Genomic DNA, 25,173 nt, shown 5'->3' with positions numbered 1-25,173 from the left:
CCTAGGTTTGATTCCCCATATAGCAAAAAAAAAAAAATTAACAATTATGTTCTTTAATATTTAGCATTGTAGAACAAACCTATGCCCCAGCTGAGTGTGTGAGCCAAGCCATTGACATCAATGAACCAATCGGCAATTTAAAGAAGCTTCTAGAACCAAGACTACAGTGTTCCTTGGATGCACATGAAATTTGTCTACAAGATATCCAGGTAATTTTGGGGGTGCATTTACAGTTTGGCATTTAAACCTGTATTATAAATATTTTTGATCTATAACATTTATTTCTATATAATCAGTATGAACTGAAAAGAAAATCTTAAGAATATGGAAATGAAATGAAAAGTCAGAAATAAAATGTCCATAAAGTTTTTATTTGTAATCTAATATACTGATAGAACAGGTCAAGGTTTTTCTTGCCTTTCATGCTTTCAGCTCTGGGGTTTTTTGTTTTATTGTTTGTTTATTTGTTTGTTTGGGGCCACACCCAGTGACGCTCAGGGGTTACTCCTGGCTATGCGCTCAGAAATCTCTCCTGGCTTGGGACCATCTGGGACTCCGGGTGATCTAGCATGTGCAAGGCAGCCGCCCTACCGTTGCTCCACTGCTCCGTCCCCTCAGCTCTGATTTGATCTGATATGGCACCACATGTGATCTGTAGAGCACATCTAGGAGTGATCCTGAGCAAAGAACAGGAATAAGCACTGCATATAGATCCAGAAATAAGTGCTGAGCATTGCCAGTGTGGTCCAAAAACTCTTAAAAAAAAAAAAAAAAAAAGGAATTCACTTTTATAAATACAAAGTGAGTAATTTAGTAGGACCAGAAAAGATAGCTAAGTAGAAAGGATGTGTGTATATGGGGGTTGGTTTGCATGTATGTGAGAGCCCAGGGTCTACTTTTCACATCACAAAGTTTCTTCAGGTGCTAGGAGCCTAAAAATTAGCTCCTGGGCACAGTTGGGTATAGTCCCAAAACAGAAAACCAGCAGTTTAAGTAATGGTTAGTGGAAAGCACATTGACCTTTAAAGTGAAAGCTTGCCCTCCTCATACCTCATAAGTCAGTTGCTTTTAACTTCTGTGTTCATCAGACTCTTTAAAGAAAGATCATTGTCCCTTCGGAAGGAGAAATGACCAGAAACTGTCACTCTCCTGTGAGATATAAAGAAACTTAGTAAGAGATCAACAGATAGCCAAAGACCTCAGAACTAGAATGCTTGTCTGCAGAATTAACCTTACTTAGAAGGGATGGTGGATGGGGTGGATTTGGTGCAGAGGAGACACTCGGGTGTAGTGTGTGCTGTTTTCGGTAGGATGTGTCGTGAAATTGTCTTTTTAACAGTTTTCTTGCTTTTTCAAGCTAAAGTTCTCCCTCACTCCCTCTCTCCTTTCTCTCATTCCCTTCTCTGTACCACTCTCTCCCTCTCTTCCCCTTTCTCTTCTCTCTCTCTCTCCCTCTCACCCTCCTTTTCTCCTTCCACCAAAAACTTCAGAATCTGTTATTATAAATCATGGAACCTAAATAACTGCTATAGCGCAAGAGTTAAAGTTAGGGGGTTAGGGTTGCAGCAGGTGTGAAGGTAGAGGTAGGGGTAAGGATTAGAGAGAAATGGGATTAAGAAGTGTTAGGGGAGCTGGAGAGATAGCACGAGGTAGGCCATTTGCCTTGCATGCAGAAGGACTCTGGTTCGAATCCTGGCATCCCATATGGTCCCTCGAGCCTGCCAGGAGCGACTTCTGACCATGGAGCCAGGAGTAACCCCTGAGCGCTGCCGGGTATGACCCAAAAACCAAAAAAGAAAGTGTTAGGGATTGCCTTGAGTGTTGGGTTAAAGTGTAGGACTTAGAAGTGGGGTAAGGGCTAGTGTTTGGTTGGATTGAGGATTTTGGGATTGGGTTAGCAGGTTAGGAATAGAGAACTAGGTGGAGATAGGGGTTGAAAAATAAAAAAGAAGAGAAAAATGGAAACCATAAAACAAGGGGGTTTTTTGGCTGGGCCCAGTGCTTGATATCCAGACCCTTGGCACTGTTTGGTGTGGTCCTGTTGGCCCCGGCACTATCAGACCTGCACTTTGCCAAGCTTGGCTTGGTGTCCCTCCTCCCACAGCTCTGAGCATAACTCCTATTTAAAAATAAATTTTTTAATGTTTTTTACATTTCCTTTATTTGTTCCACTGTGAATTTTGGATACGAATTTTAATATAGTTAAATATAAATATAGTTTCTTTGGAATTTATTTAGTAGAATATTACTCTGGGTCATATTAGAGCAATACCTTGCATTTGCAGCATATTTACAGTTAGGCTTTACTTATTTTGGTTTTTGGGGCCACACCCAATGGTGCTCAGGGCTTATTCCTGGTTTTGTGCACAGGGATCAGTATAGCTTGGAGAAAACCACAATGGGGCACTGGAGATTGAACCCAGGTTTTACCACATGCAAGGGAAACGGCTTGCCTGCTGTTCTCTCTGGCTCCTTCAGTTGTTTTATTGCTTCTTTCAGAGAAGGTAATGATTTTGTCTAGATGCATAGTAGTCTAGATAGGATTGCTTAGTTCTTGTCTACTTCATTTGAACACATAATAACTAGGCTTCATGTGCTCTCTTCGGCAGCATATATACTTAAATTGGAATGATACAGAGATTAGTATGGCCCCTGCACAAAAATGACACGCAGGTTTGTGAAGTGTTTCATATTTAAAAATTGAGAGAAAGAAAAAACTAGGCTTCATGTTCTTTTGTATACTAGCATCCTCCATGTCATCTCGTGGACTGGTTGGTCCTTTACTGCTCCCCATATCTGCCCTACAATGCTATTGCCATACATTGTGGAACTTCTGTGAAGATTAAAAATCGTATCTATTTTAAGTACTCTTGATTAGAATAAGTGGAAATGTCTTAATGTGTACATTTCAGTTGCCATATGGATATGCTTTTTTCTTTTTCAGTAAGTATAGTAAGTATGGGTAGGAGGATAATGTTATTCTAAAGCCAGGCACTGGCTGAGTTTAATAGTGTTAATGTAGGATTGAAGATTTTTCTTCTCTCAACTGTGAGAGGATAAATTAACTAGTCTTGATGGAAGGTAATAACAGCATTTAGTGTCTATTAGTATAAAATGTAAAATACCTGGTAAGTTCTACCTCAGTGAATTATTCCTTTAGAAATCTTCACTTTAGTAAGCAAAGATAAAAATCTGATATATTCCTTGCTTGGTGCAGAAGTTGAAAATAACTCAGGTGTATGTGTATTATATATCTTGGAATTCAAGACAACCATTAAAGATTAGATTTAAATTAAAACTGATTTGGGGCCGGAGAGATAGCACAGTGGTAAGGCGTTTGCCTTACATGCAGAAGGTCGCTGGTTCAAATCCCGGCATCCCATATGTTCCCCCGAGCCTGCCAGGGGGTGATTTCTGAGCATAGAGCCAGGAATAACCCCTGAGTATTGCCGGGTGTGACCCAAAAACCAAAAAAAAAAAAAAAAAAATTAAAACTGATTTATAGAGCCAGAGAGGTGGCGCAAGCAGTAAGGCATCTGCCTTGCGCACAGTAGCCTAGGATGGACTGCGGTTTGATACCCCAACGTCCCATATGGTCCCCAAGCCAGGAGCAATTTCTGAGTGCATAGCCAGGAATAACCCCTGAGCATCACTGAGTGTGGCCCAAAAAAACAAACAAACAAAATTAACACTGATTTAAATTTAAGTGTTACATTGGTTACAGGGCTAACATTATGGCTACAATTAAATTTGTAAATCTACATAAATTATTATCAGTAATTATACTTATGACAGATAACTTGCATTACATTCTATATTGAATACTTTTTATTTTTTGGTTTTTGGGCCATACCTAGCACTCAGGAGTTAATGAGTTTAGTTCTGCACTCAAAAGTTACTCCTGCAGGCTTGGGGACCATATGAGATGGAAGAGATTGAGCCCGGATTACCTGTGTGCAAGGCAAAAGCCCTACTTGCTGCACTCTCTCTCCGGCATCTATTTTAAATACTTTAACTGAATGGAAAATTTCAGCATATTTAAAGTTCTAAAGTACCAAACTAGACTGCTGAGCTAGAAGAGTATTTCTCATTTTTTATTTTTGAGCCACAGCTAGTGGTACCAGAGATATTCTCAGCTCTGTGCTTGGAGTCAACTTTTGGCATGTTGGGAATCGTGTGGTTCTGATAAGCAGAACTAGGTTTGCTGCATACAAAGCAAAAGAGCTCCACCCTTTGAGCTATTTGCTATGACCCAAGAATTTTTTAAGTTATTCACCATTGGGTTTTAGGCTTACAGTGTTTCAACTCTGATTCTTTCACCATGTCCACTTCCTCTCACCAATGCTTCCCTATTCCCCAAGCCCCCAGTTTGCCTCCTATCCAGGTGTTTTCCTGTTTGTGTATCTTTTTTTTTCCTAGTTTTTGGGCCCCACACTACGGCACTTTGGGCTTACTCCTGGCTCTGTGCTCAGAAATGGCCCCTGCAGGCTCAGGGGATCATATGGATGCCACGAATCCAGGTCAGCTGCAAACACCCTACCTGCTTATGCTATAGGTACTCTGGCTCTTCCTGTAAGGTTTTGTATAGGTTTTCATATACATCACACTGTACCACTTTCAGTATCACCTCTTCCTTTCTGTTGAACATTTAACCTTCATCATAGTCATTTCCCCCTCCTTGTCCTATCATCCGTCAGCTCTCAAAGTTGCCTGATTTTTACTGAAGACCAGTTCTCATGTACTTTGCTTCCACTGTCCAAGACTATAGTTTTCTTAAAAGATATTTTATTTGGGGCTGGAGCAATAGGGCATTTGCCTTGCACACACGAGCCACAGATGTACCTCAGTGATTCCCAACATCCCATGTGGTCCCTTGAGCCTGCCAGGAGCAATTTCTGAGCAGATAGCCAGGATTAACCCCTGAATGCTGCCAGGAGTGACCCAAAAACATATCTTTTTTTTTTTTTTTTTTTTTTTTTGACAAAATTTCTGTTGACTTTAATTACTATGGTAATTTACTTTTCCTTTTTGGTATTAAATTAGAACTAAATGAGATAGGACATTTACAATTGCCTACTTGGGCAATTGTATGCTTGCAGTTTAGCTACTCTATTCAGTAATTAAGTTCTATTTGATACATTCACAAATCATTGAGCTATCATAATGTAATCTTCTCTTTTTACCTGTTTTCTAGCTGGATCCAGAACGAAGTTTGTTTGATCAAGGAGTAAAGACAGATGGCACTGTACAGCTTAGTGTACAGGTAATTTCTTACCAAGGTATGTTCCTTATAATGTAGTTGTGTTGCAAAAGTTTAGCTTATATTTCTTTAATTTAAAATGCAATTTTAAAGGTTTCAGGTGGTTGTTGAAAGTTTGTGACAAACTTCAACAGCCAAATATTCATTTTGCTGGTTTAATTACCTCTGTCAGGGTAAAGCTAGTTGTGTAACTTAACAATTTTACCCAGTTTAATCAAAAGGAACTATACTGTGACAGGCTACAGGGTTGGGAGAGAAAAGAGATTGAAGGTTGGAGAGGTGGTGGAAATTTGAAACAACTGGTTTCTGTTTGGGAGCCATAGCCTGTACTACTCAAGGGGTAACTTCTGGTCTGAATCACTTCTTGTGAGCTCTAGGAGATCACATGGGATGCTGGGGATTGAACCCAGGTCAGCTAGCTGTGTGTTAAGGTTCCCTACCCAGTGTACTATCACTGTGGCTTCTGAAACAACTGTAAGATAAACAACTTGTAAATCTCAGTATTTTAATAAGAATTTTTTTTGTTTTAAACAACCATATTTATTGTGTTGTAGTAATAGTAAATAGGATCTCAAAGAGGTCTAGAAGAGTAAGTTCAATGAATCTTCTAAGATACCTCATTCACACTGCAGAAATTGGCTGCCCAGGAAGCTGCTGCCTAGCACTGATCTAGAACATTCCAACTCTTAAAAGTAACAACTATGGGTATATGTCATCTTGGAATTGTGCTCTCTCTCTTTACAGTGATGCACAGTGGCCAGAAAATAGTTGTTGTGCCTACCTGTCTATTCTTAACTTCCAAATGAAAGGCTTCCATAGTTGCAAGAAAATCTGTTTTTTAGTATAAAAACCAGAGAGAGGAATTTGTAAAGAATGTTGAGATTTAAAAGATTAAAATTATTTAGAAATTCCAGTAGGTCACATGTTTTGTCGGGGTGGGAATGTTGCACTGGTGAAGGGGGTGTGTGTGTTCTATTTATGACTGTTTGTAATCATGATGCTTAAATAAAGAATTTAATTTGAATAGAAAAAGAAAACTAGAATGCAATACATCAGAATTGGTTTCCTTAATAAAGATAAAACTTGCAGATGACTAATAAGGTACCATGATGATAAGTGAGTTGTAGTTGTATGTGTTTTCTAAAGCAAGAAACCCTTTTATATGGTCACAGCACAATTCTTTTTTCTTTTTTTTTTTCTTTTTTTTTTTTTTTTTTTTTAATATGGAACACTTCACTTATTTGCTTGTCATCTTGTTCAGGGGCCATGCTAATCTTCTCTGTATTGTTACAATTTTAGTATATGTGCTGCCAAAGCGAGCACACAGCACAGTTCTTAGTGAGGAAATTTAGGGTTTTATTTTTAATTGTTGGTTGTTGGTTTTTGGGCCATACCCAGTGATACTTTGGTAAGGTTCTTGGACCATATATGGTGTCAGGGATAGAACCCAGGTGAATTGCTGTGTACAAAGCAAGCAATTTACCCACTATGCTATTTCCTGGCCCAAAATGAGGAAATTGATATTGTTACAATGCTATTATTACCAGTGTTCTGTTTAGTTGTTATTATGCACACTATTTTAAATTTCATTCTGTTGAATTATCTAGACATAAAGAATATTAAAATTTTCTTCGTACCGTTTGAGAACACAAACCAAGTAAAATTTTGGAGCTTTAGTGACATACATGTTTTCATAACTTTCATAACAAAAATTAAATTAACTTACTTTTAACTCACTTTGAAGGAATTGAACCAAAGCTAAACATCCTTGAGATTGTCAAACCTGCTGAAACAGTGGAAGTGGTCATTGACCCAGATGCCCACCATGCTGAAGCAGAAGCACATCTTGTGGAGGAAGCTCAAGTGATCACCCTGGATGGCACAAAACACATTACAACCATTTCAGATGAAACCTCGGAACAAGTTACAAGATGGGCTGCTGCGCTAGAAGGTTACCGGAAAGAACAAGAGCGCCTTGGGATACCCTATGGTAATAAAATACATTATCACATGTTCTATGTAATTGAATGTGGGAAAGTAATGCAGGTTGCTTTCGACATACAGAGCACACCAGAGTGATTCTAATCCTTTTCAAATGTAGAATTCCTAGGAAAGTTCTGTTTTTCAGTATCTCTTCAGAAACAATTTTATGCTTGTAAGCTGTTGACAGTCTCTATAAAGGAAACATGCTATTAGGATCTCAGTAGGATCATAACAGCCTGGGGGTGGGGGGGAATTGGGAAAGGGCTTATTTTAGACCGACTGTTGGGCTGAAAAGGACTTTTCGGACAAGAAATGTACATGCAAAATTTGTCAGTGGTAATAAGTCTGGCTAGTGACGAGGTTTGGCTTAGGAGTTTTTCTGTTGTACAATTATTTCTTATCGTTAGACTCAACCACATTAAAATGAATTTGGCAGTGGCAATGACATGTTGGAGAAGGTGGAGAACTAATGAAGGTAAAACGAAAGAAGCATGTTCCTGTAGCTGGGACGTCATCAGGTAGCAATGTCTAGGCCAGTGTGGTACTATGTCACTTCAGTGGGAAGAGCTGGAGGAAAATGGTGATAAGACTGGTTACTGAGAGGAGATATTGAGAGGACATTCAGACACTTGTCTGATTTCTCAAACAGGCAATCATTGATTTGAGTTGTGTTTCATCTTTGCTATTATTGAACTTCATGGGTCAAGCACCATCTGTGGGCCCGGAGAGAAAGCACAGCGGCGTTTGCCTTGCAAGCAGCCGATCCAGGACCAAAGGTGGTTGGTTCAAATCCCGGTGTCCCATATGGTCCCCCCCGTGCCTGCCAGGAGCTATTTCTGAGCAGCCAGCCAGGAGTAACCCCTGAGCAAGGCCGGGTGTGGCCAACAAACCGAAAAAACAAAAACAAAAACAAAAAAAACATCTGTATAAGGATAGTTCATAAGCAGAAAGGACGGTATTGAAGAGATTTTTCAAGGGAAAATTGTTACTGTTTCTTAATTTGGTTGTGTGGGCAGGTAGGGGTTGTTGAGGCAGGAGTCCCTCCTAATGTTGATGCTGGGATTTATCTTGTATGGATTCAGCAAATATGTGCAGTGTAGTAGTTTCTAGTAAGAGGTTAAATTGTAAGAAATAGCACTTAATACTTAAGTCTTTAACTTGTAATGGGAGAGAAAAAACAGCTGAACAAATAAGCAGTTAGCAAGCTGTATTTTAAGTACCATAAGGATAAATGTGGAAACAGCCAGACTTTCCTAAGAAGCAAAAGGAGGAGAAAATGCATTGTTTTTTACATTGGAGAGTTTTTTGCTGTTGATGTGTATGCCAGATCTTACACTGCTATTAAACTTTTAATTTGGATAATATTCTTCATAATTACATTTTACTTCTTCATTTGGCCCACTAGAGAGCAGTATTGCAAATAATTTTTCTTAAGAATATTCCAATCTACCTGATGATAAAACTAAATGAATCTATGAGAATTTTTGGTTAAATTGAGACAGAAGCTTGGGGTATAACTCAGCAGTAGAGCACTTGCCTTGCATATGTGTGATCCTAGGTTCAATGTCTGGTACTAATGGGCTCGGGAAATATTGAAAAGGAACCAGAGGAAAGTATAACACTTTAAAAATATCTCATACAAGTAGTTTTTTTTTTTTTGTCACTTGGGGGAATAGACCCTGGATTTTATCTACGTGTATATATACTTTTTAAGTGTATTGACAAATGGACTATAGTATACTATCTAAGATGGATCGAGGGTGATGTTTTGTTTTTGTTTTGTTTTTAGATCCTATACAGTGGTCCACAGATCAAGTCCTACATTGGGTAGTTTGGGTAATGAAAGAATTCAGCATGACTGATATAGACCTCACCACACTCAACATTTCCGGAAGAGAGTTATGCAGTCTCAACCAAGAAGATTTTTTTCAGCGGGTTCCTCGGGGAGAAATTCTCTGGAGTCATCTGGAGCTTCTTCGAAAATGTATGAAATGTATTACTATTTGCTATATTGCTTACATTTCTTTATAATGGTTTTCATCTTGATTGCTCACTGATAACAATAATAATATAACTAAGGCTGGGTTGAGAACCCTATGTATATATAAATTATTTTATTTTTATACAAGTTACTACTTAGTTTCCTTATCCTCCTGATCAGAAACTAAGGCTTGGAGAGATTGGCCCTACAAAAAGGGACTGCTATCAAAGATATTGAAGGGCACAATTATTACATTCATTTATTCATTCATTCATACAGCATACCTTTCCAAAGAAAGCTTATATCTCACTGGTAGGATTCTGACTGTTTCCTTCCCCAACCTTACCAGCTCTGTCTGGAACTAGATCTTGGAAGGACATTGTAAGTAGAAATGTGTGAATACCTTGGCCCAGGGACTTACAGCATGATTGCTAGTGGATTGGGGGAGGGGTGGTTTTTTTTTTTGTTTTGTGTGTGTGTTTATGTTTTTTGTTTGTTGTTGTTGTTGTTCTTTCCACACTCAGCACTAGCCACCTACTTTTGGGAATGGAACCTTGGGCTCCAGCATGCAAAACTAGTGCTCCATCTCATTGAGCTGACTTTGGTAGGTTCAGTTTTAGCTTCAAGAGGGAAATACTAAGTCTGATATATTGAGCACTAAATAACTGTAATAGTATAGTCAGTGAACTGTAAATCCTATTTGAGTGAGAATAACAACAAACAACAAATGGTTTTTTAAAGTGGAATTTATTACTTGGGATTGTCCAGCCTCCTGTTGGTCTGCAGGATATATCAAGGGAACTACCTGTGAAAAAAAATCATATAAAGGAAGAAAGGAATGCTACCTGTGACTGGGTGGTCAGCCTGAAAATAGGAAACAAGGTTGGAATGGGACCATGAGAAAAAGAAGGGAAACACTGCTATAAAGCACTTTCTTTTAGTTTGTAGGTTGGTTCCCATCTACAGGTATAAAATAGATTGAAAACTACTTCTCTGAGGAGTATATTAGGACCTTTTACAATCTACTTTCTTGTTGCATGCTTTAGTTGTATACTTATTAAATTAGTTAAGCTGTATAATATAGGATGACCACAAGTTTATTTAAAATACCACCATCTTTAAGAAAGTACATTTATAAACTAATAGCATTTTTATTCAAAAATAAATGTTGGAACAAATTAGAAAACTGTGACGTTTTGTTGTTTAATGGGGAAGTTTTGGGGTCCATAACCAGCAGTGCACAGCAGCTGGCTACTGGCTCATGAAGATGCTCTGGGACAGTATAAGGTATCCAGAATTAAACTAAGGTTAGCTGCCTACAGAGCAAACACCTTTTTGTTTTGTTTTTGTTTTGGGGCCACACCCGGCGTTGCTCAGGGGTTACTCCTGGCTGTCTGCTCAGAAATAGCTCCTGGCAGGCACAGGGGGGACCATATGGGACACCGGGATTCAAACCAACCACCAAAGCAAACATCTTAATCTCTGTACTAGCTAGTCAATCCTGACGCTTTTTTTTTTCTTTTTCCTGTTTTTATGGGGGGATGGGGCCACACCTGGTGATGCTCAGGGGTATGTGCTCAGAAATCATGAAGCTTTTATTTTTATATTGAAGGTACCTTTTTGGTTAAGTTTAGAAAATCTCTAAAGTTTCTCTGATGTATATTCTCATTTTGACCGGATCTTAAAGTTTCCTATAAACATTTAGTGGTCTATAAATATTAATGTTATAATAATCGTTTTCTGAGTAATTTTTCATATTACTAAAAGAAATTAGAACTTTCTCTCTTAAAACATTTTTTTATTTAGGGGCCAAAAGATATACAGCAAATAAGGCTCTTTTGCCTTGCATGTGGCCTGAGTTCTATCTCCTGCATTCCATTAGTCCCCCAGCCACCACCAGGAGTTATTCCTGAGTACAGAGCCAGGAGTAGGAGTAATCCCTGAGTACTGCCAGGTCTGGTTCCCTCCTTCCAAAAAAAACTCCATTTTTTTTCTTTATCATTTTGAAATGATAAAGAGTTTAAGTAAATTAAATATTTAGTAGATATGGAGCTAGAAAGATAGTAAAATAGAGTACTTGCTTTGTACTTGGCCAAACCAGGTTCAGTCCACAGCACACTGTATAGTCAGTCCCTGGACTTTTTCATGAGCACAGTGCTAGCAGTCAGCCCTGATCCTCACCCGGTGTGGCCCCAAAAACTAAATGAAAAAGATAAAAGGATAAAGTATGATACTACCTTAAAAATAGAAAGGAGGGCTGGAGAGAGAGATAGTATCAGGTAGAATGATTGCCTTGCACACAACCAATCCAGGAGGAGGGAAAAAAAATAATATAGAAGATAAAACATTTTTCAGATTAAATATTTGAGATACTTTGCAAATAAGAATTTTTTTTTTTTTTTTTTTGGTTTTTTTGGGCCACACCCGTTTGATGCTCAGGGGTTACTCCTGGCTAAGCACTTAGAAATCGCCCCTGGCTTGGGGGGACCAGATGGGACGCTGGGGGATCGAACCGTGGTCCTTCCTTGGCTAGCGCTTGCAAGGCAGACACCTTACCTCTAGCAACACCTCAACAGCCCCGCAAATTAGAAATTTTTTAAAAAATTTTATGTGTGTGGGTTTTTTTAAGCAATACCTGGCAGTGCTTCGGAGTTTCTCTTGGCTCTTTGCTCGAGAATTACTGCTGCTGGTGTTGGGTAGAAGGAACCTATTGGGGATAAACCTGGACCTCCCATATGCTAAGCATGTCCTCAGTCCAATAAGATCTAAGGCCTTTTATTCACAGTGTAAAAAATATGTTAACAGTAAAGTATTTTCAGGTCATTTTGCCTATAACTTTTAGTTGTTTAATGTTTAGCTTTTTGTTTATTTGGTTGATTTTTGGTTTTGAGTTTCTTTTTAAAGAATAATGTCTATTTAGGTATTTTGGATTGAGATTTTGCATTTGGAGTTTTAAATGAAAATAGAAATTTTTATATGTGTTCTTCAGATGTATTGGCAAGTCAAGAACAACAGATGAATGAGATAGTAACAATTGATCAGCGTGAGTATATTTCTCACTAATAATACTTTCTTAAACAGTAAGGCTCTAAGAAGGAAAATGTTAATTTTTTTATTTTAGGATACAAATAATTTAGCATTTATAATATAAGAAATGAAAATGTATTTATGTACTATACGTGATATGGGGGCCACACCCAGCAGTGCAGTCCCTAGGACTACTCAGTTCATTGCTTGGAGATTGTTCGTAGAGATGCATGAGGAGCATGTAGTGCATGTGGTACTAGGATTGAGCCCAGACCTCCCCACATGCAAAGAAAGCATATGTTCCACCTATCTCCTAACCTTCCCTCCCATGCCTTTTTTGTTTTGTTTTGTTTTCCAGCCATACCTGATGACACTCAGGGGTTTCTCCTGGCTATGCGCTCAGAAATCCCTCCTGGCTTGGGGAACCATATGGGACACAGGGGATCGAACCATGGTTCGTCCTAGGCTAGTGCGCGCAAAGCAGATGCCTATGGCTCACGCCACCACTCCAGCCCTGCCCCCATGCCTGTTTTATATTTTTCCAGCTCTAGTCAGTTTTTTCATGGGGGGGGATACTTTGCCTGACCTAGAACAAAGAAGGGTTAGGGGGTTGGGAGGTGGGAAAGAAATGGGAGATAACAGTGATAGGAAGGGTACACTGGTGAAGAATGGTGTACATTGTATGAGTGAAACCCAACAATGAACAATTTTGTAATCTAGGTGCCTAAATAAAGCAATTTAAAAATTAAAAAATAGGAGCCGGAGAGATAGCATTGAGGTAAGGTGTTTGCCTTGCAAGCAGAAGGACGGTGGTTCAAATCCCAGCATCCCATATGGGATACTGCCTGCCAGGAGCCATTTCTGAGTGTAGAGCCAGGAGTGACCCCTGAGCTCTGCAGGGTGTGACCCAAAAACCAAAAAAAAAAAAATTGATTAAAAAATAAAAATTGATGAACATTGGACCAGAGATATAGTACAGTGGGTGGGTAAGGTTTTTTGCCTTGCACATGGCCGATCTAGGCTTGATCCCTGGCACCCCATAGGGTCCATCTAATCTGCACAGAGCCAGGAGTAAGTCTTGAGCACTGCCATACCTGAACCAAACTTTAAAGAAAAAGAAAGAAAAACAAAAAACTTGGTTAACATTACTAATGCGTCTTGAGATCGTCTTGCTAAAATGTTATATAGAGTTTCTAAACATCTTACAACCTTATTATGTAATAATAATTGTTTTATTTTAAGTAGTGATGTGATTCTAGGCTTCCTAGTAGAGTAACAGTTTTTATTTTTCTATAAATCTTTAACTTTTATTTGATAACTATCATTATGAATATTTTTGAATAATTTTTAACTTTATTTAATTTGCATGCATGGAGTAATTCCAAAATAAGGAGACCAGCATTTATTTACTAAGACTCACAAAACAGGGCCCAATGAAAAAGTATGGTAGGTAACACTCTTGCCTTTTACAGACCAACCTGGGTTTGATCCATGGTCCCCTGAGCTCTTTCAGAGTGATCTCAAAGTGTGGACCTAGGAGTAAACTCTTAAGTACAACCAGGTGTAGCCTAAAGAAGTTGCTAAACACACACACACACACACACACAACTCAGGCCCAGAGTGGTGGCACAAGCGGTAGGGCATTTGCTTCGCAAGCGCTAACCTAGGACGGACCAGGGTTCAATCCCCAACGCCCCATATGGTCCCCCAAGCCAGGAGCAATTTCTGAGTGCACAGCCAGGAGTAACCCCTGGGCATCACCGGGTGTGGCCCAGAAAGAAAATATAATAATTCAAGATATAACCTTATCTCTAGAACTGTTGGAATTTTGTTTAAAACTGTAATGGATTAAATGCCTATATTTTAAATGGGACTTTCTGTTGAAGCCTTTCAAGGAACATTAGTAAAACTAATTGAATTTTATATCTTGAGTAACTATTTTTTCACTAATTGTATTTAGATGAAAAAATAATCCTTTTTCCCTCATCTCTTTGTAGCCGTACAAATTATTCCAGCATCAGTGCAGTCTGCAACACCAACTACAATTAAAGTTATAAATGGTAGTGCAAAGGCAGCCAAAGTACAAAGAGCTCCAAGAATTTCAGGAGAAGATAGAAGTTCACCTGGGAACAGGACAGGTAATTTTCGCAGTATCATTTGGTATTTACACAACTTAATAAATCTTCCTTTTTTTTTTTTTTTTTTACATCACTGAAAATGTGAGTAGGGACGGACTATTTGACTGTTTGACCATTTTTAAGGAGTTTTTTTTTTTCTTTGGTTTTTGGGGCACACCCAGTGATTTTCGGATTACTCCTGGTTCTGTGCTCAGAAATCGCTCCTGGCTTGGGGGATTGAACCACAGTCCGTCGTCCTAAGTCAGCCACGTGCAAGGCAAGCGCCCTACTACCACACTACCTCTCCGACCTCTCGAGCATTTAAAAAAAATGGGCTTGATGCTATAGCATAGCAGGTATGGCATTTGCCATGTGTGCAACTACCTAGGTTCAATCCCGAGTATTTCAAATGGTCCCCCAACCCTTCCAGGAGAAATTTTTGAGCACAGAAGGAGTAGCCATTCAGTGCCATCAGGTGTAGGCCCCAACAAAAGAAAACAGTATTTTCAGCATGACTAAACTATAAACCAGAACTTGTTTATTGCCTTCCCCCTTCTGTTAATTGGTGATACTGTGTTCTGTGGTCAGTGCTTGTCATTTTTATCAATGTAGGAAACAATGGCCAGATCCAGCTATGGCAGTTTTTGCTAGAGCTTCTAACTGACAAGGATGCTCGAGACTGCATCTCATGGGTTGGTGATGAAGGCGAGTTCAAGCTGAATCAGCCTGAACTGGTTGCACAGAAATGGGGACAACGTAAAAATAAACCTACAATGAACTATGAGAAACTCAGTCGTGCATTAAGGTGAGCATTTGTTACTTTTTTCTTCAATATCAAGCCTTTCTTTAAAAAGAACATTTATACTTGTGTGTCTTTATTCTAGGTATAAATATTGACTGTTTCATAATGATACTATTTATAAAATGCTGCTTTCTCTATGTAAAAATTAAGCCTCAAGGAATTTAAAAATGTTGAGGTGCTCGACAGATAGTACAGAGGGCAGGAAACTTGTCTTGCATGTGGTTAATCATGTTTAGTCCCTAGCACCCCATATGTTCTGTCCCCCACACTTGCCAGGACTAAACCTGACCACCGCCAGCTGTGACTAAAAACCAAAACCGATTTTGAAAAGATCTTGTATAGTTTGGAAGCACCTAGAGTTCTTGTCTGTCTGTCTGTCTCTCTCTCTCTCTCTCTCTCTCTCTCTCTCTCTCCCCCCCCCCCTCTCTCCCCCCCCCCTCTCTCTCTCTCCCCCCCCTCTCTCCCCCCCTCTCTCCCCCCCTCTCTCCCTCTCTCCCTCTCTCTCTCCCTCTCCCTCTCTCTCCCTCTCTCTCTCCCTCTCTCTCTCTCTCTCTCTCTCCTCTCTCTCTCCTCTCTCTCTCCTCTCTCTCCTCTCTCTTCCCCCTCCCCTCACCCCCCACTTTCTTTCTCTCTCCCTCCCATCCATTTTCTCTCTCCCTCTTCCTTGCTCAGGAGTTACTCCTGGCAACACTTGGGTGACTGACGGGGATCCTGTGGGGTGTGGGGATTGAGCCCAGGTCAGCTGTGTGCAACGCAAACATCCTACCCACTGTGTTATCACTCTGGTGCCAACACCTGAATAATTTTTATCCTAGAATTTGGCCAAGATCGTTGTACAATTTTATATACATCTGTGATGTATACCGTGAAAAGAAAGCCCTTTGTCTATGGGATTTTGATACACATAAGAGCCTATTGCTTAGACCAGTGATGGCTAACCTTTTTGAGTTTGAGTGCCCAAACTGCTGCACAAAACCAAAGAATTTTCTCAAAGTGCCAGCACATCAATTAAATCTTAATAACAAGATTTTTGTATCTAAAAACTCTTTATAAATCTTATAACTTTATTAATTGCAGACCTCCCACGTGCCAGTTGCAAGGCCTTCACATGCCACAGCTGGCACGTGTACCATAAGTTCGCCATCGTGGGCTTAGACTATACAGGTCTACCGCAGTGTAGAGTAGATTCCAGATAGAACCAAGAACAGTTGATTCAGAGAAGACATGAGAAAAAGAGCTACTGTTCAGTGGTGCTATGACAATTGATGACTCAGATAGGAAGAAAGTATTATTTGACATTTTCTGTGTCCCCTACTGAAAATCAGTTTCATTGATCTAGCCAATGCAAGACTTTGGCTTTGATTTCATTATCACTAATTAGTTTTTTGATTTCTTTAGTGTTTGTACTGGGAGGTAGCTCAGGAATGGAGCACATGTTTTGTGTGCCAAAGATCAAGGTTTGATCTTCTGCACCATACCAGGATGTGATCCCTGAGCAAAGAGCCAGGCAAAGCCCTATGTGCTGCTAGGTGTACCCTCCCTCCAGTATTAACACTATGAGAAGGATCAGGAATTGGACTACATTTAAGTTAGAGCTCTCTTTCTAATGAGAAACCCCCAGCATCAAGAAGGTGAATGGCAAGCCATATGTATCAACATAAGATATTAATTAGGAATATCTAAAGAAAACATATTAATCAAGAGGAAAAGGGAGATGGACAAGAATTAGACATTTCTGACTAGAGATTATCCCAAGTAATCAATATATACAATTAATATAATATAATCATACATATATAACATGTATGATATATAATATAATCATACATACAAAGTAATCAATGTATACAAAGTACAGAAACTCATTAATAATTAGAGAAATGCAATTTAAAACCATAATAAATAGTATACACCTACCATACAGTAGCTAAAATTAAGTTAATTTCCTGTAGGAAATGTAGGTGCGGAACAGTAGAAATGTGTCAATGCTTCTTTTGTTCATTTTTGTCTTGGGCCTACATCCAGCTGTGCTCAGGGTTTACTTCCGAATCACTCCCAGCACTGAGAAGAGGCTCAAGTCCTCCCAGAGATCAAACCCAGGCCTGCTCTATGTAGGGAACATGCTCTTCACTGCTCTTCTGTCTCTTTGGCCTATGCCTATACTTTTGACAGGAAGGTAAATTTTAAATTGTAAGGGCCAAGAAGATACATTAACAGGCTACATTGCATACTGGAGGGGGCCAAGTTAGACTGCAAGCACAGAGTTGGGAGTAGTCCCTGAACATTGCCACCCATTGCCCAAGAAACAAAAATTTTAAGAATTCGTAAATGAAATATAACCTGTTGCCTGTTTCCTTCTAGATATTCAACAAAATATTTTTGTATGTCAATACACACCCCCTAGCATATTTATGGCATTTTCATACCAGAAATATTCCAAATATCAATTGCCAAGGTTGCATAAATTGTAGTATACAGTATTCTTCATTCAGAAGAATGAATGACTTGTAAGCATGATTTGACTGAACCTGACAAATAACAATTAGGTTCAGCGAAAGAATCTAGAACTAAAATTTAAAAAGCAAGAAATTATGCCAGAGACGGATATAGTTTTAGGTGTTGAAATTAATTACTTGCATGCAGGAGGCTGTATCTGACCCCTGGTGGTACCACGTGTGACTCTGTGCACAGAGCCAGGAGTCACATCTTGGTGTGGCCAAGAATCAAAAAATGAAACAGAATGGCAACATTAATAGGAATGAATATTTACATCATAAGAATATGAATAAAAGAATGAAATTAGGGGCCAGAGAGATAAAACAGAAGTAGCACGTTTTCCTTTCAAGCAGCTGATCCAGGATGGACGGTAGTTCAAATCCCAGCATCCCATATGGTCTCCCGAGCCTGCCAGGAGTGATTTCTGAGTGCAGAGCCAGGAGTAACCTTGAGTGCCACCAGATGTGATTCAAAAACCAAAAAAAAGAATGAAATTACTATTATTGTGTTGACCTTTTAATGCTGTGGAGGCACAGGTGTTGGGAGACTGTTTTAGGGTTTGTTTGGTTTTGGGGCCACACCCAGCAATGCTCAGGGGTTACTCCTAGCTCTGCACTCAGAAATCATTCCTGGCAGGCTCAAAGGGACCATCTGGAATGCTGGGATTGAACTCAGGTCGGCCACATGCAAAGCAAATGCCCTACCTGCTGTGCTATTACTCCATCCCTTTGTAGGGAGTTTTGTCGGGGAAATGGGGTGCTTACAGTAATCTGTTTCCTGACTTGAATCATTGTTAACAGGGAAGTGTTCACATGCAATTTTTCACTGAGGTGTTCACTCTTGTATTCTTTCTACTTATATAGTTCACAATTTTAAAGATATTTAAAAATACAAATGTTAAAAAAAAAAAGGCAGGAAGAAATTCTATTCCTGAAAATGCAGGTATTGTGCACCTTCCTACTTTCTTCATTAGATTTACTGAGAAAGTGAACATGACTTTGCATGTTTTTTGTTCTGGAATTAGGAAGTGATGGCATAATTTGCTAGATCTCAATAAGTCTTTTATTAATAACTTTTTTTTTTTTTTTTTTTTTTTTTTGGTTTTTGAGTCACACCCGGCAGCGCTCAGGGGTGACTCCTGGCTCTATGCTCAGAAATCGCCCCTGGCAGGCACAGGGGACCATATGGGATGCCGGGATTCAAACCGATGACCTTCTGCATGAAAGGCAAACGCCTTAGCTTCATGTTATCTCTCCAGCCCCTTATTAATAACTTTTGAGTAAACAGAATTATTTATTAAAGTTGTTCTAAGTGTGATAGCTTATGTCACTCTTTATCTTTGCAAATGATCATTTCTGTTGTAACTGCTCTTAGTCTAACGAGGTAATGGTAAGATTTTCCATCTGCCTTCATGGAAGACTGGACTTAACCTTTTTTCCTCATAATTGTAATTGGCAGCACATTTATGGAATAAAGGTTCTTATTATATATATTTTCTTAGTTTCTTGTTTTATAGATAGCAATAGTTAACTAGACTTCAATAGTGCTGACTATACAGATTTGCAGTGTCTTACTTCTTGTATCCCCTTTTGTGGAGGCAGGAAGGATGCACCCAGCGGCGCTCAGGGCTTATTCCTGGATCCACAATCAGAAATTACTTCTAGCAGTGCTTCAGGAACCATATGGAATGCCGAGGATTGAACCTGGTTGGCCATGGGAAACACCCTACTTGTTGTCACATTGCTCCAGCCCCACCTGTATCTTCTTTTAAGGCTTCCATTGGGCTTGGAGAATTTCTATGAAAGGAAAGACTATTAATGTATATTGCTACATAGTAAAACAGAGGTTTTCAAATGTACATGACTTACTCCTCTTTCCAGAAAAAAAAATTTCCAGTGCCTCCCTAGAAATCTGCCTTCTTTAAAAGTGAAAAAATGGGGGCCAGAGCAATAGCACAGCAGTAAGGCATTTGCCTTGCACACAGCCAACCCTGGATGGACCCCATTTCGATTTCCGTCATCCCATATTGGACCCCCAAGCCTGTCAGGAGTGATTTCTGAGCGCAGAGCCAGGAGTAACCCCTAAGCACTGCCAGATATTACCCAAAAACTCAGACAAATAAATAAAATAAAAATGATTAATGGGGGCCCGGAGAGATAGCACAGTGGCGTTTGCCTTGCAAGCAGCCAGTCCAGGACCAAAGGTGGTTGGTTCGAATCCCGGTGTCCCATATGGTCCCCTGTGCCTGCCAGGAGCTATTTCTGAGCAGACACCCAGGAGTAACCCCTGAGCACCGCCGGGTGTGGCCCAAAAACAAAAACAAAACAAAACAAAAGATTAATGGGCTGGAGCATTAGGACAATGTAGGGCACTTGCCTTGCATGCAGCTGACCCAGGTTCCATCTCCGGCACCCCATATGGTGTTCCAAGCCCCGACAGAAGTGATCCCTGACCACAGAATCATAAGTAACCCCTAAGCACAGCCAAGTGTAGCTCAAAACAAACGAAAACTTGGGGACAAAGTAAGCCCAATTGTTCCAGAGGCCAATAACACTTCCCTCTACCCTCGTTATCCCCCCAGCAAACATTAATGCCAAATATTTGTAAAAGTGAATATCTCCATGATCAATTATATTACAAATCTCTTCTTATTAGATGGGTTTTTAATTAGCATCATAGAAAGCTATCTGCCAATCTGTGTGCTAACTATTTTACAAAAATATTCCTTTTAGTTCTTACAATTCTTTGAGTAAGTGCTATTTTTAGCCATGAGCCACAAGTTTTGAAGATTAGGAATAAACCTGACTCAAGAATTTAGTAATTGGCTTTTTGAGGTTCGCTCAAAGAGTAACAAAGTATTTCTATGTAACCTTTATGTTGTGGCTATTCCCTTACAGGGTTTCTTCTTAAGTTGTCTGGGAAATAGTATATGAACTATACATTCCTTTTTCTTCATATATTTCTAATGTGATTTGTATTTTCTTTCTTAAAGGTATTATTATGATGGGGACATGATTTGTAAAGTTCAGGGCAAAAGATTTGTGTACAAGTTTGTCTGTGATTTGAAGACTCTTATTGGATACAGTGCAGCAGAGTTGAACCGGTTGGTCACAGAGTGCGAACAGAAGAAACGGGCAAAAATGCAGCTCCATGGAATCGCCCAGCCAGTCACAGCAGTAGCCCTGGCTACTGCCTCTCTGCAGACAGAAAAAGATAATTGAAGCTCAGGAGCTTCTGGGAGTTCAAGGTCTTTCTTAAATATTAGAGCGAGTATTGCTCTGACCTTTATTATTGAATTTGAATCTTTTATTTCTAGACTGTACAATCTGATGCATGATTTTTTTATAAATATTTCATACTCTTGTGAATTTGGATCTTTTTACTTTGAGCATATATTTTAGGATATGTGTATGTTAAAGGATCACCACAATGTCTTCAGTGTGAAGGCCAGGTAATTGTGGGATAGTTTGCTAACAGTCAGAAAAGCTTAACTGGTCAGTATTAATGTCTAGCCCTACCAAAAAATAGCCAGTAGCACCTGAGAATTTAAAAAGTAAATGAAGTTCCTCCAGGAAAAAGTCTGGCTTAACTATTTTTGAAAATCGAACTTTTTTTCTCTGCTGAGTTAGATGTTGCTTTACATAGAACCAGGAAACTCTTCACAGCTAAAGCATGTGTGCCTGCATCATCTAATCAAGCAGAGCTAAAAATACTCATATCAAATAAAAATATAATATTACTAAGCTACGAGTATCAAGTTATTAATTTATATATTTGCAAGCAAAAGACAGTATGAAGTTGACTGGCAAAAAAGCAGTGCTGGAGGAGGAAACCCAGGTGTGAATCTGGCTTACCTGAAGCTAATTTTAAGGTTTTTCTGTATAGATTAATCATAATGTCAGACCAAGAATTTAAATTATTTTATGAGAGGCATTCAATTCTAATAAACCAACTATTAAAAAATTTCTGAAATGATCTCTGTTTTTCCTGTCAGAGATTTAAAAAATTAAAAAGGTATATACCTCAACCAGAAAATTTTGATTTGGTATGGCTTTCTTTTGTTTTTGTTTGCTTCTTTTGTTTTTTTTTTTTAAACATACCTTACAGTGCTGATTTACTATGCAAAAAACTTATATCTGTTGTTTTTCTAATGAAATAGAAACTTAGTGGGTTATACTTTTACCTCTGAAGATACTACAAAATCATTCACAAATAGACTTCAAGACTCTCAGTGTAGGCAGTTCCCTGTTAAAACAATCTCACTTAATTATTTTCCCTTTGAATATTATATATGTATGAGTATACAAATACATATTTCCATACCCAGCTAATTGTTCCATTCACCTGTATACTCACCCAACCAGGAAGACTTAATGATATTTAAAGGGGGAAACATTTTAAAAGGTTAACTCACTTTACAGTTCCTTAAATAATACTTATATCATTTCCTCAAGCTAACACTAAAATAGTAATGGCTAGGAAGTTACTTCTTGTTTGCTTGCCTGCTTACTTGCTTCCTTTCAGGGTTTTTTGGTGGGGTTTTGTTTTTGTTGTTGTTGTTATTGTTTAAGGTAGTTTGTGCAAATTATGAGATACTGGCAAAATAGCTTTTAATTCTTCTGTACCGGAAGATTGATTCTCAGATATTCATGCACCTTCTCCATCATTTTTTTTAAATCCCCCCAGAAAGCTCAATCCGTGGCCTTTTTTAAGAGGAGAGGGGCCCAGTGATACAGTCAAGGTAAAAGTTAGCAAGTGCTGCTACCTTACTAAGTAATAATGCTTGGAATGAACCAGTGGGATGGTAAAGTGTGTGCCACATAGGACTGCTGTGTGCAGTCTTTGCTTCTATTACTGTATTAACTCCAGTAAGACTGCAGTAGTGTCTAAAAAGATTAAAGTTTGTAACTTGCATTTTTTACTTTTATATAAGCAATAAATTGACAAATTATTAATATAATTTGGGTACTGTGGTTGCAGTGATATCTTAAAGTAGAATAGCAGTATGAATAATACATAAAAGCCCTAGTTTCAGGTACAGACAACTAAAACAGGTTTTGCACCATTCTCTTACAGTTTATTCTCTCTTCAGTTTTTGGGGGGGGTTTTGTTGTTGTTCTTGTTACAAAATAGACTCTTCTCTTGTTAAGAGCCTAAAAATCTTGGCTTATTTTAAAATCCTTTTGGACATAGATTCCGAACATTCCAGTAAAGTCACTGCTAACATGACAGTTCTTTTATATCATAATTATTTTTCTACTCATATAGAAAGAGATTTTGAAACCAAACATTTTTCCTCCGTTACATAACTATTTTTTTTTAACTATGATTTTTTTTTCTTCCACCTTTGGCAAATTCTTCCTCATTATAACTTGAACAGTTTTGTGTAATTCTGTACTGTTCTCTGACCAATATTTTATACTTCATAACGTAAGTAAATTAGACTTATTTCCTTGGTTAATGCAAGAAATGTCCATTACTTTCCCTCAAATTATATATGTAAAGTATTTCTATTTTCCTTACTGAGAGTAAAATTGTCAAATATCCAGGTAGTCATATCTTCTACTGAAGATGTGAAAATATATAATAATATATAATTGATTCATATTATTCATTACAATTACATTTCCACTTTTGTTTCAAAACTTGTATTCCTTAAGATGTTCTCACGGAGCCAACTTGTCACCTGTGTTACTGGCTTGATATTTGTGTATCAGAAAATCAAACAGATAATGCTGAATTTTGATGTAAAGTTAGTGTTCACATGAATCAGCTCAGCACATTTATTTTTGTCTTAATCTGTCAGCAGGGAAAAAAAGTTTTTTCCTCTCCTGGTTAATGATAAACCTTAGTCTAATATTCTTTAAAGGGTTGTACCTCCAGATATTTTTGGTGAGGTATGTTGTTCTCCATAGTCATTATTCTATGCTACTGCCTTTAAAAAAAATTAATATGTATCTTTGAAATAGCACAAAAAAGGTTTTTAAGTTCATAATTTCAAGATAACCTGTGACTGATTAATGTGTTCAAATCTAAAGGGTGTAGAAATTGGTATTTCACTTGCTGCCAGAAAAAAAAATATTCAAAAATCTTTTGTAAAAGGGAGAAGGAATTTTGCATACATTTTTACTCTTTAAATAAAGACACTTATACGGTCATAAGAACAATTATGTATTTCTTTGTGGTTTTTATTTTTTTGTAATTTTACATAAGACAGTTATTTTCTATTTTTACTCAGATAAAAAATATTTGTGCATAAAATGTAAAAACTAGCAAAATGAGAAAAATAAAATTATTATACAATGCTTCTACGTTGTTAGAATTTTTTTTCCTCCCCCTTTACACATATAGTCTCAGGACTCATTTGGGTAAAAGTATTAAAATATACATGATTGCCAAATAATACCTTACTAAAGTTGTCAATTAAAAAAAAAAATCAAGGGGCCAGAGTGATAGCACAGTAGTAGGGCATTTGCCTTGCACGCAGCTGATCCAGGATGGACCTTGGTTTGATTTCTCGGTTTCTGGTCCCCCAAGCCAGGAGAGATTTCTGAGCGCATAGCCAGGAGTAAGTAACCTCTTAGCATCACCTGGTGTAGCCCCCTCAAAAAAAAAAAAGAAAGAAAGAAAAAAATTGGTCAGGCCAGAGCAATAGCACAGCAGGGAAGGCATTTGCCTTGCACACAGCTGAATCTATTTCGATCTCCAGCATCCCATATGATCTCCGAGTCTGCCAGAAGTTATTTATGAGCATATATCCTGGAATAACCTCCTGAGTGCCACCGGGTACGGCTCCCCCCCCCCCCAAAAAAAAAAAAAAACAAAACAAAAGAAAAAAGAAAACATGCATTTGACCAAAATTAGGCCATATGAGTTTATATTTTTGATAGGTGCTAACTTGAGGTGCTAGGACTGGTGGTTCTGAGACTGCCCTGCAGTGGTGCTTACGGGTCCATTACTGATGGAGATCAAACTCGAATTTTAAATATACAAGGCATGTATGTGCTCTATACGTGGGCTGTCTCTGTTCTTTTGTACCCCCAGCCCTAAACTTGTTTTTAAGAAAAATAATGAAATCCCATTCACAGGAACTGATTTAGAATAGTAATGGGAGAAACACTAATACTTGTCATCTGTTAAACTAGAAAAATAATAGGCATACTTTTATGACAGCAGTAGTCAAACTTTATTGTGCATAGAAAAAAGTAAATTGCTTTTGAAATGCTTTGTTTTGGGGGTGTCAGAGGTAGAGCTCAAAGGGGAAGGTATAGGCTTTGCATCCAGGAGACTTCTTGCCATCACCGCCTTACAGACACACACACACACACACACACCACTGCATGGTCCCCGGAACACCACTGGCAGCACCAAAGCTAAGAGTGGCCCTTCCCCTGAAATAAATGCATTTTACATAGTTAATTTTATCTGCTTTGAAATGATGAAAATCATATGTGGGATCCAGAAGAATAAAACATGTAGCAGGGCTCTCACCTTGAATGCTGCTGAT

General features: G+C 38.6%; 1 protein-coding gene and 2 non-coding genes across 5 annotated transcripts in view; 2 read left to right on the top strand and 1 right to left on the bottom strand.

Annotated features, from left to right (window-relative positions):
* Window positions 1-21,631, top strand: part of GABPA (GA binding protein transcription factor subunit alpha) — a 31,559-nt gene extending 9,928 nt beyond the window's left edge. For all 3 annotated transcript variants that reach the window (XM_049785779.1, XM_049785778.1, XM_049785777.1), the window contains exons 3-10: window positions 65-209; window positions 5,195-5,279; window positions 7,005-7,250; window positions 9,033-9,227; window positions 12,214-12,267; window positions 14,249-14,389; window positions 14,981-15,173; window positions 20,659-21,631. In XM_049785779.1, the coding sequence (XP_049641736.1) occupies window positions 65-209; window positions 5,195-5,279; window positions 7,005-7,250; window positions 9,033-9,227; window positions 12,214-12,267; window positions 14,249-14,389; window positions 14,981-15,173; window positions 20,659-20,887 (1,288 nt within the window). In that variant the 3' untranslated portion in view covers window positions 20,888-21,631. The remainder of the gene's footprint in view (window positions 1-64; window positions 210-5,194; window positions 5,280-7,004; window positions 7,251-9,032; window positions 9,228-12,213; window positions 12,268-14,248; window positions 14,390-14,980; window positions 15,174-20,658) is intronic.
* Window positions 2,594-2,697, top strand: LOC126026852 (U6 spliceosomal RNA). The gene has a single exon (XR_007502063.1). It is a non-coding gene; the product is annotated as a U6 spliceosomal RNA (small nuclear RNA).
* On the bottom strand, window positions 6,478-6,583 carry LOC126026768 (U6 spliceosomal RNA). Its single transcript, XR_007501988.1, has one exon. It is a non-coding gene; the product is annotated as a U6 spliceosomal RNA (small nuclear RNA).
* Window positions 21,632-25,173: the final 3,542 nt, after the last annotated feature.

Source organism: Suncus etruscus, chromosome 13, assembly GCF_024139225.1.
Source record: "Suncus etruscus isolate mSunEtr1 chromosome 13, mSunEtr1.pri.cur, whole genome shotgun sequence".
Classification (NCBI taxonomy): Eukaryota; Metazoa; Chordata; class Mammalia; order Eulipotyphla; family Soricidae; genus Suncus; species Suncus etruscus.
This window is presented reverse-complemented; position numbering and strand designations above follow the sequence as displayed.